The sequence below is a fragment of the Lemur catta genome, chromosome 10 (genome assembly GCF_020740605.2).
Source record: "Lemur catta isolate mLemCat1 chromosome 10, mLemCat1.pri, whole genome shotgun sequence".
Classification (NCBI taxonomy): Eukaryota; Metazoa; Chordata; class Mammalia; order Primates; family Lemuridae; genus Lemur; species Lemur catta.
Window position 1 is genome coordinate 16,490,388 of NC_059137.1, and position 12,042 is coordinate 16,502,429.

General features: G+C 43.9%; 1 protein-coding gene across 1 annotated transcript in view; it reads left to right on the forward strand.

Moving 5' to 3' along the window:
- The window catches only part of BRINP1 (BMP/retinoic acid inducible neural specific 1), a 127,371-nt gene extending 117,875 nt beyond the window's left edge, over positions 1-9,496 (forward strand). The window contains exon 7 of the mRNA XM_045562090.1: positions 7,910-9,496. Within this exon, the coding sequence (XP_045418046.1) occupies positions 7,910-9,050 (1,141 nt within the window). The 3' untranslated portion in view covers positions 9,051-9,496. The remainder of the gene's footprint in view (positions 1-7,909) is intronic.
- The last annotated feature ends 2,546 nt before the right edge of the window (positions 9,497-12,042 follow it).

Sequence of the window (12,042 nt, forward strand, 5' to 3'; positions counted from 1 at the left end):
GCCTTTTTGAATAGCCTCTTTTATGAAGTGCCTATTTTCTCTTTTGGTTATATGCCTTTTTCTCACTGATTTGTTCTTTCTGTATTGTCTTAGTCCACTCAGGCTGCTATAACAAAATACCATAGAGTGGACAGTTTATAAGCTACAGAAATTTATTTCTCACAGTTCTGGAGAGTGGGAAGTCCAAGATCAAGGTTCTGGCAGATTTAGTGTCTGGTGAGGGCATTGTGGTTCACCTTCTCGCTGTGTTCTCAAATGGTGGAAGAGACAAGGGGTCTCCATTGTGCCTCATTTATAAGGGCACTAAATGCATTCATGAGAGCTCAACTCTCATAACCTAATCACCTCCCAAAGGCACCACCTCCAAATATCATCACCCTGAGGATTAGGATTTCAACATATTAATTTTGTGAGAATGCAAACATTCAAAGCTTAGCATGTATTATGAATAAAAACTTTTGTTGGCTAGATGTATTGCACATATATTCTCTCACTGAGAGCTGTCTCTTCCCTCTCTTCATTGTAGCTTTTAATGGATTAAAAAAAGATCTTAATGTAGTCTTCTTAATCAATTTTTTATGGTGAGTGCTTTTAAAAGATCTTTTCCTACTCCAGTGTCACCAAGGTGCTCTCCTGTGTTTTCTTCCAAAAGCTGTTTTGTTGCTGTGATTGTTGTTTTACTTTCTGCATTTATATCTGCAATCCATCTGTTTTGATTTTAGAGTACAGAAGAGGTTAATTGTTAAGATTTCCTTTGTTTAATATTGATATTCAACTGACCCAGCAGCACTCGTTGAGCTCTTTCCCCCTCTGAGTTTTTAAGTCTATAATTACTGATTTCAAAGGGCCATTTACCATACAAGCTCAAACACTAATATAATAGGTGTTCGGGAAAACAAACACTATAGCTTGTTTTCCTGAGAGACAGTAGGCACCTATTATATGTCAGAAGCTTTATATACATCATCTCATCTGAGCCTCAGAAAAGCTTTACAAGGAATGTATTATTATTCCATTCTGTAGTTGAGAAAACTGAACCTTAGAAAGGACAAGCAATTAGCTCAAGGTTAAATAATGAATGGCAGAGTGATGATTCAATATCCATTTTTTTCTGACTCCAAAGCTCACATCTAGCTCTTTTCTCTGGAAGCATCATGGTGACAGCATTCATTAGATCCGTGAAGAGTGAATAACCAGGGAGGCGAAGATATTAGCCTGTAATCAACTGGGCTGTTCTCATAACCAAGAGGAATATTTTTACCTGGGACATTTATAATGGTCATTCTTTGCCCTCGGTAATGATAATGGTTAATGGTCAGTCGTTGCTTCTTTTCACTGGAAACCTCTCAGGAATGTTGTATGTTCAATTCTAGCTCTTCAGACAAAGTGCAAGGTAGGCATTACCCTCCCCCATTTGACAGATAAGAAAACTGAGGGTCAAAGAGGTCAGGTGACTTATTTAAGGCCAAATATCAACTGTCAAATAGTGGTAGAGCAGGACCTAGTACTTATTTAACGTTGGCCCACACCTAAGACCACCCCGCCTCCCTTCCCGGATTACTGATATGACGGCACTGAAGTGCCATTATTGCACTTCAGGGTTAAGGTCCCTGAGACCTGATTAGCCCCGTTTTACTTGATAGCCTTTCGGTCTGAGTCTCTCAGTCTCCAACCTGACTCCCGCCCAGGAATAAACCAGGCTTGCTTCCAGGCTTGCTTCCCTCCACCTGGGAGTGTCCTGCTGTTTTTAGCCCTTCTGTCATTCCTAAGAGGCTTCTGGCACCTTCCTTCACTTTGTCTTCAACATCTCCATGCCCCAAAGCAAAGTGCTGAATTTGAATATGCAGCTGATGTTGCCTGTCACCTCCTTCCAGACACAGAACTGTGTAATTGCAAAAATTGTTTCATAATCCTCCCCAATTAAGCTCCTGACAACCTACTTTTAAAGACCCCATTGGATTTCTACCTTGCTGCTCTCCTCCTTCCTCCCCTCCTCCTTCCTCCCTCCACCCCGCATCCCTACCTTCCCAATAAGACCTATGGCCTTCATGCCACAATTCCACACTAGAAAACATCTTCAGCGTGGCGAGGGACCATAACATCTTCTTTTGGTCTTTTCTTCCTTATTAGTATGAGCCACTGAATGAGGCTCTAACATTATGTGAATGAATAACTGAGAAAAGGAAAAACAAGTTATTAATGCAATGATAGAAACTCAAAGAGGGGAATGATTAAAAGCTAAATATTTATCTGGGAAAAATAATGAACAGAGTAGGTCTGATGGCTGGTTATAATTCACACTAACACATCCATAACATTTCTGAGGCTCCTTTCATTTGAGCCTCAAGCATTCTGACACCATTGACTTGACGTATTCATTTTTCATCAGCTCTATTCCTTTAAAATACACACACACACACAGAGACAGTCACACACACACAGAGTCATACACAGCACAACTAAAAAGCAGTGCATCACCAGAAACCTAAAAAACAACTGTTTGTCTTCCCAGTTTAGTCTGTGGTCTATGGAATATACATTTTGTGGAGTCTCACAGAATTACTCAGACACCCATTACAATGTCAAAGAAATGCCAGGGAAGAAGCACGGGGCATAAATAAAAGAATAATTCAGAACTCCAATTTCATTTTTATTTCATTTCTTCTCCACTTTTAAATACATGCTCCTGGTAAGCAAATGGGAGTTATGGATTATATCTTTCTATTTTAGCCTAGATCTGTTTTTATCCCTCTCTCCTTGGCACTCGATTTGTATGATCTCCCCTAAAATGCCACTAGCCTGTCTCTGCATTCCCATCTTAGGCAAAACCTCCAATTAAAATCAGCAGGGAGTTTGCTTGAATTAGGAACCCCAGCCTGGGCTCCCCAGCCAGGGGGTTCTGAAAGGGAGATGTGTACCTTTGAAAGCACTGATAGGAAGCCCTGTGTGGCAGAGCCTCCTGTCCTCCAAATGACAAGTGACTCCATGCTGTGTCACCAGGAGACCTGTCAGATCGCCAGAAAATCCTGGCTGAGGCAAAGACAGAGCCTGCAGGGGGGGCAGTGGAGGTGTTTCCGTGCCCCAGGGCTTAGTTTCTCCTCCAGTCTGGAGTTTTACAGGGCAAGGAATATGCGGCAGCAGGGTCGTTGAGAGATCACTGGGTTTGGACCCAGAAATCCTGACCTCTAATCCGCTCTGCCCATGCTGTGTGACCACGGGTGAGTTACAGTCTCTCTCTGGTCTTCAATGCCCTCATTAATGCAATGTAAATCACAACAGAGTTCTATCTTGTGGGGTTGGTGTGAGGATAAAGGGATAACTACCATGATGTAGAAAGCACTCAGGAAACACTGATCTTCCACCTTAGCAACCAAGTCTCTGTGTTCAGGTGTAAACATGACATTTCCAAGATTTCTTAAAGGTTCTCTGCTTCTGTGGTCCAAGCTGATTCATTTGGAGCCAACATGGGTGCCTATCAATCAGGCTCCAGCATTTTCCAGTTTAGAAATGAAAATGCAGTTCCCCACCCTTCTCTCCCTCCTCTTTGCTCCTTCCTCCCCTCCTCCCAGCCCCTATCAGAATGAATTGAAATCCCATCCAACAGAAAGATGCTGATTTAGATGTATTGGAGTTCAGCTCTGCCTGCAAATGGAAGACGCTTTGGATCCCTAGGGACCAAGGAAAGCATTTTGAAACCTGCTCCTCCCTGCCTCGCACTGACTGTGTTTCAGGGGGGCTATGTCAGCCTCTGTGAGACCCTCCCCTCTGGAGCAGGCCTATTAAACTGCTTCTTTGTTGCCAAGGTTGAGGCAAGCTGTCACCAACTAGCCTGGGAAATGGTATTTATAGATAGCAGTCCCTCCTACCCTTGGTCCCCAGCCTCTTCCTATGCGCTTGTTGGGAGCCCCAATTATCCACGAGTGGAGAAGAGGGACCCTGGCAGGTCCAGAGGAAGTGAGGAATGTGATAATAGGCCCTTCACAAGCTCAAACTTTTAGTGTTTTTCCATTAGTTCCATTTATTTCTCTTCTTGTGGCATGCTTCCTTCTTCTTGCTAGCCTTACCGTTGTAATTTCACATTATGATACATAGAAGAAAGTGTACCAAGGCCAGAGGCAGAAAGGCTGGTATTTGAGTGTGGAGTGCCTTTGTGATCTCAGACAAGCTGCCTCACTTCTCAAGGACTCATTTATCTTCATCTGTAACCCTGAGATGGTTTTACGTGCTGCTCAGGGAAACAGTATGAAGAGCCTTCAGCACCACGCCTGATATACAGTGAGTACTCGATTGTTGTAAGCCACAGATGCCTCTCAGCTGGTGTAGGGTGCTGCCTGTAATTCAGTCTTGTGGGGTTTATGACTATCAGTGCAGGGTTTACTACTCAGAGCACATGCTGGAGATGGAGAAGGTATAGGAGATTGACCTGATTGAGGCTGCTTCCTCATTATTGGAATTTGTGTTAAAAACACACATGAAATGGAATGAGCTTGACTTTTGGATTCTATTCTTCACCTCAAAATGAAACATTGAAATTTAAAGGACAGTTCACTGGCCTTTGGGATGAGGATTCACTGGTAACATTGCTCCGCCTGTCCAACTCTCCCCACCGCCACTGGCCTCTGCAGAAAAGCAGGGGGACGGATGACGAGCCTGCCCTCAAATGGTGCATTCAATGTCCGTATTTCCTGAATCTGAGAGTTATGACATGACGGCTTGGCTGAATTTCTCCGTTTCTATCCTACCCACTCTGATTTCATTCTCTCACATTCTCCCTGTCCAGTATCTCCTCCATAGCCCCTCCCTGCTCATCTGCTCTAGCTTTTTCTCCACCATCTCCAACACCAAATCCTTTTCTCCTCTCCCGTCACCCATCCCCGTCTTCCACCCTTTCCCCCGGCCTCGCATTCCCTGCACCCCCCGAACACCACCTTCTTTCTAAGTCCTCTCGCTATATCATTAATGCCTTCTTTGATACAGCCCACAACCTCGTGATTATTCTGAGGTCAGGAGATGCAGGTGCCATGCAGCTCGCGAATGCGGCTCAGAGGGCCTCTGTCCCCAATCCCTCCTGCTCGACAGGGCCGGAATCCTAATTTGCCACGAGCCCCGTTGCTTATGGCAGCATCACCAGGAACTTTCATCCTTTTATTTCCCCCACCGAGGATTCTGAGAGTTCAGCCACAATGAAGCATTGATTCAAGGAGTGGGGGCTGTGGTCCCGACAAAGGGTCCCAATGATAAGACACGAGAAAGGGGGCGCTCTGCGGGGTTATAGAATGCCTTGCAGATGGGGACAGAGGAGCTCTAAATGGGGTACTGTCCTGTCACTTGGAGAGGGAGTGACAGGGGCAAGTGTGGGCCATTTGAAAGAGGCATTTTTGAAATGACGCTCTCGTCAGATAGAACCACGCAATCAGAGCCGCGTGGAGGGCCCCTGCAGCTCACAAAAATATCAGATGACTCATCCCCAATATCCAGTCAATGTTCTGGTTTGGGAGGTGGGAGCCACGCAGCTCATTATTATTCCAGCCCCGTGTCCCGAAGGCTGGGCCTGCTGCTGTTCTCCAGGCTGTAATAGGATTGGTCTCAGGAGCAGAAACCGGGGAGGCTTGGAGCTGTGTGGGTGGATGGTATGGAAAACTAATACTGTGGTCACGAGGGGAGAGGGAGGCGTTTGTTTTTCTTTTTGTTAATGTTAATGAAAACTACAAAGGAAAATATTAATATTCTTTGTTTGTTCATTCAGCAGACATTTATAGAGGCAGGATCTGGGCTAGTTTGGGAAAGAGGGACCTCTCCTCTCAAACTGAAGAGCCTGGAGGGGAAACTGACAAGAAAGCAAGGGGTTTCAATGCAACGTTTCCTACGTTGTGAGGGAGGCCTTATTCCCAGGGGTGTGGATGGTTCTGTGGATTTAAAAGACACAGGGTTTCAAGGAGGCACTAATTATTCCGCCATTTTCTCTCAGCTGATAAGCAACTCTTTTAGGGCAAGGCATGCTGGGAAGCCATTTCAACAGTATCCATTTTCAAATGGATATGACAAAATGGTTTTCCTCAAACTCCAGCGAGATAGCGAAATCCCTGAAAGTGTCTCAATACCTTCAAAGGAAGAGCTTATTCTCTGGGATAAGAGTACTTTTTTATTATTACCTTTTTCATAATTGCTCTCTGCCAGACTCTTCTAAGCACTTTCAATGTATTATCTCACTGAATCCTCTCACCGGCTCCCTAAGATGGGTTGTATTATCCTCATTTTAGATATGGATACCGAGGCTTAAAGAGACAAAGTGATTTGTTCCTGGTTACAAAACAGAGCTTTGAACTCAGCTGTGCTTGGGCCAGCACCCATGCTTTTCAACATTTGGCTCTATTGCTCAATTAGGCTCTTGGTGTTTGTGGTTTGGTGATTGTGGCTCATTAGTGTAAGAGAGACTCGATGGATTCTAACCCTCCCTACCAGAGGGAGTCCAGTGCAAATCGGCTGCCGTGTCCAGCTTCATAAAATGGGGATCAGAGCCATCCACACCAGTAACCATCAACATCACCATCACACATTGCAGCCTTAAGAAAGGCTCTCTTGACTCTCGCTTGATAGATAATGCAAAAGGCCATATCTATGAGCCAGGAGACTTCTCTACTCACCGGTTGTATGACGTCAAGCCCGTCATTTCACCTCTGGACTTCCATTGCCATGTTTATAAAATAGAGCTGACAATCCCTTTGCAGGAATAACAAGACCTAACTTTTATAAAGCTCTGGTTAACTACCAAGTCTGGGGCTAAGCCTTCACATAAAAATTCATGTAATCCTCACAACAGCTCTGTGTGGTAGGGATGATTAGGAAGGTGAAGGAAACTGCCCAGCATTGCCTCGGCTTGCATGTGGAGAAGCCAGGATTTTAGGCTCTCTCTGACTGACCTCAAGTCCCAAGCTATTTTCAGGGTGTTATTGTGAGGCTCCAGTGAGAAAATGGGAGGGAATATATCCTGTGCAGGGTAAAACGTGCTAGACACATGTAAAGGATTATTGGTAGCATGGAAGACAGCCAAGAGATGACTTGTGCAGAAATGAGGAAAGATGAGAGGCCTCTAAGCTGACTGCCTTACATATTTTTACCTATTCTTCTGTTGCTTCTTATCTGATGGAGTATCTGTCTTCATTGGAATGTTTCAGTGGCTAAAATCTGGGTGTAGACTTTGGTATAATTTATAGTGTTCAGGGGCTATGGGTAGAGACCCTGGAGATACAAGTTGCAATGAATATGCCACTGAATTGAGAGTCTGGAGCTCTGGAAAAATGGGGGAAATAACTCCATTCTTACATGTTTTGAAAAACCACTGTGAAGATCATGTAAGATCCTCACTATGGAAGCACTACCTGATTTCTATAGTATTATAAGATATAATTTGTTTTCATTGAAGTTGTTAGATATCATATAACCTCATGGGAGAAATCTGTGAAGGGGGTGGAAACATCTGATGTGAGTTAAAAGAAATAACCCCTAAGGATTTTTCTGTTGCTGATTTTTTACAATGTTGTCATCTGGAAGGGGTATTTGAATTTAGACACTTTAATTTCCTGAATCAAACTTCTTCTTTGGGACTGTCGTGTAATGGAATCACACAGCAGGAAGGACCCCCAAAGAACATTCACTCCAACCCCTTCACTTTGCAGATGAGGACATTGTAGGCTTGAAGGGCAAAGTACAATGTCATTCAGCTGGTTGGTGGCATTAGGAGGAACTACGATGTAGTTCTTACAGTTTGTATTCAGTGCCTTCCTATCCTAACCGCCCTGCCCAGTCCTTTCACTCGTTGGGCCCTCCAATTTGCATCATCAGTTGGATAACCACAACTCACAGCCCCACCCCTGGTGGTAACGCTCTCCATTTTCCCTCTGTCCCCCAGGACAATTCAGCAGTGGCTTGCAAGGGTCCAGTCGCTTCTCTACTGCAATGAGAATGGGTTCTGGGGAACCTTCCTGGAGAGCCAGAGGAGCTGCGTGTGCCACGGGAGCACCACGCTGTGCCAGCGCCCCATACCCTGTATCATCGGCGGGAACAACAGCTGTGCCATGTGCAGCCTGGCCAACATCTCACTCTGCGGCTCCTGCAACAAGGGCTACAAGCTGTACCGAGGCCGCTGCGAACCCCAGAACGTGGACTCGGAGCGGAGCGAGCAGTTCATCAGCTTTGAGACCGACCTGGACTTCCAGGACCTGGAGCTGAAGTACCTGTTGCAGAAGATGGACTCGCGCCTATATGTGCACACCACCTTCATCAGCAATGAGATCCGCCTCGACACCTTCTTCGACCCGCGGTGGCGCAAGCGCATGTCCCTCACTCTCAAGAGCAACAAGAACCGCATGGACTTCATACACATGGTGATCGGCATGTCCATGCGCATCTGCCAGATGCGCAACAGCAGCCTGGACCCCATGTTCTTTGTCTATGTCAACCCCTTCAGCGGGAGCCATTCGGAGGGCTGGAACATGCCCTTCGGGGAATTTGGCTACCCACGCTGGGAGAAGATCCGTCTCCAAAACAGCCAGTGCTACAACTGGACTCTCTTGCTGGGCAATCGGTGGAAAACGTTTTTCGAGACGGTCCACATCTACCTGCGTAGTCGGACTCGGCTACCTACTCTGCTGCGTAACGAGACTGGCCAGGGCCCCGTGGACCTGTCCGATCCCTCCAAGAGGCAGTTCTACATCAAGATCTCGGATGTGCAGGTGTTCGGGTACAGCTTGAGGTTCAACGCCGACCTCCTTCGCAGCGCGGTGCAGCAGGTCAACCAGTCCTACACACAGGGCGGCCAGTTCTATTCTTCCTCGTCCGTGATGCTCCTCTTGTTGGATATTCGGGACCGAATTAACCGCCTGGCCCCTCCTGTGGCCCCGGGGAAACCCCAGCTGGACTTGTTCTCCTGTATGCTGAAACACCGCCTGAAACTGACCAACAGCGAGATCATCAGAGTGAACCACGCCTTGGACCTCTACAACACGGAGATCCTCAAACAGTCGGACCAGATGACAGCCAAACTCTGCTAACCTGGGACTCCTTGCCGTGGGCTTTCCCTTTTGTTGTACAAACACAACAGAACAAAACAAAACAAAACAAAAACCCCGAAAAATTTGTAAAATGTAATTAATATTCAAAGAAAAGGAGAAAAATCTTCATTTGTTGGAAACTAAAACGTTCTAGCAACTGTATAAAACCGTTGGGCATGTTTGTTATTTCTATACTCTGTCATGAAGAAGGGTCTCAGCCTTTTGTGGAGCTTTGAGGGAGTTGCTTCTTAGGCCTCAGGTGCTGTATTGAGGGGGGAGAAGGGAGAAAGCATATGCAATGAATTGTAGAGATCTCTGCTGTGCAGGTGCTAAGATTAAACACTAAAATGAGAGAGAGATATATGTAATGTACAACTGACACTGCCATTTTTCCTTGTGGGAGGAAATGGACATAGATAAAGAAGATATTTCTTCGGTTAAGATTTCTTCACTCTTTATGCTTAATTCCTTGTGGTTCTTTTGACGCATTCTCACACAGGGGAGGGGATACGATGACACTGCTATTTTACCCATATGGCTTCTTTCATCCTGAATACACTAACACTCACAGAAGCTGCCCAACAGGTGGGATTGGAAGGAAATACATTCACATAATCATAGGACAATAAGTAATCTTGAATATCAGCTAGTCAACCCCTTAGTTTGGGAAATAGATTCAGAGAAGAATGACATGCCCATTTTTACACCCAGAATTACTGACTGAATAAGGCCTCAAACCCCACATTCTGACTCCCTTGGCAATATACCTTTTTCCAAATCATGAATGTCCACTTTTGTATTTTCTCTAACAACAAAGCTGCCAAGAGATAAAGTATTTTCCAATCTGAGGTTGTTTGGATAGATTGTGTGTGTGTGTGTGTGTGTGTGTGTGCGTGTATGTGCATGGGTGTGAAGAAATTCCTCCCACCTACTTCCTCCTCCCTCCAAAAAAAATAGTTTCAGATTTCTCATAAATTTTTTTCATATTAAAGATAAAGTTTAGTTTGAATAAAACCAATGGCCAAAGTAAAGCCAAATAGGGTACGTTTTGGTATTGTATTCATTGGTCTACCAGGCAGACTTTTCCAAGGAAGTATCTAAAATATGCACATACATATCTCCTTTGATTAACTCATAATGCATGTGCACATGCACACACCTATCGCTCCCACACGCCCCCTCACAGTAATATAAACACTGCCACTTTCTTGGCACCTGTGGAAGGTGAGAAGCCTTGTGAGGGACGTGGGGGTTAAATTGGAATGACAGACTCAAGAAAGAGAGCTCATTTGAAAACAGTTCTATAGAGGATTTGGACAGACATCACTTTTTAGTCTCCAGGAACTCTGAGTTTATCTTTTTGCTAAGGTGGTACCTGCAAAAGATGTTTCCTGAGCATCTGGATCTTCATTTCTGAATTGGCAGAGAAAAACAGAACCACAAAATTGTAGGCTTGAAAGAGAAAATAGACCTATTGTGGTCTAAACTTCTGCCCAGTGCAAATCTCTTCATCATCATTGGAAAATCACCACTATTCAGTGACTGGCTGGACCATAGCAGTGATATGAAGCTAATTAACTTCATCTTCCACTTTTCTTGAATTCTTTCAGAGAGGTGGAGTAATAGCTCCCATTCCAGCTTGTATTATAAAACAAATCTAATGATTAGAATATCGTTTTGTACCTTGACCAGCTTTGCATACTTTCACCCACTAGCTCCACCTCTGGAATGTGCATTTCTCTCTCAAGGTAGTGCTATCCTAGATAAAACACAAAGACCTATCTCAGAGGTCACTGGAGTCTGGGACAATGGAACACAAAGTGAACACTATCTCTAATGTAGTTTATTTTGAGGTGAAAGAAGGCGAGGACTTCAATGCATAAGAGGTAAAGCATTATCTAATTCGTTTAAGTGTGTGAGGGGAGGATTCTTTTTCCAAAATGATAAGTTCCACTATTAATATTTCAGTTTTTATTATGAATTAGCATATATTCTATACCAACTTTATATGTGCTTTACACTAACATAAGTTTTTAGAGCTCAGATTTTGGAAGGCTTCAGTGTTCGTTTAGGTTGGAAATCCTTCATGCCAGAGGTTACAGCACAGCTTATCCATCAAGCACAGGATTTTTCAGAAGGTCAGTAAATCAGGCATTTCTTAAATACCTAGTAGATGAATGGGGCATGTCAGAAATACAAAGATTTGTAAGGAAATGGTTTATGCTTTTGTGCCAATCACAAACTAATGCAAAAGGCAGACATATAAGCCAATTAAAAAACAATAATTACAGTATACCATGATGAATGTTATCATGCAGTCAGGGACGCAGAGTAGAGTCCTAAAGACCTTATTAACTCTGTTCTTGGGGTTGTAAGAGCCTTTATAGAAGGGACTTGTTCATTCTGAATGTTGAAAAATGACCAGGAGTTGGGCAAGTAATAAAGAACAGAATGACCAAAGGAATAGTGAATGCAAAAATACATCAGTATAAATATGCATGGTGTATTTAAGGGTCAGGTATAATAATAATTTTAAAAGGTGTCACATTAAATCGTAAAGCTACCAAGAGAAATGAAGATTTTGATTCTATATGTGAAGTGGAAACAATTATCCACAGTCTTTAGGATCTAAAGAATGAATTGCAGACTGATTGTTCCTCAGTTCCTTCTCTTTCTTTTCTCCTTCCTCTTCACTTTTCAGGCACTTTCAAAGACTCTTAATATAATAAACTCTTGTATTTGCACAACACTTTACAGATTGCAAGGCAATCTTCATAAGCACCGTGCTACCTAATCCTTATCACAATTCAATTAGGACCTTCAACCCAAGTTCCTTCCCAGACTTCACCAACTACATGCATGGGAAAAGCTTCTTCCCTTCACCTTGAAAATATTAACTCACTCATTTCATCTTACAGAGAAAATGCAGCAATGCCTAGTGATTAGAAAGGCCAGGGAAGTAGAGAAATTTTCAAGGAGAGAGAAAAAAATA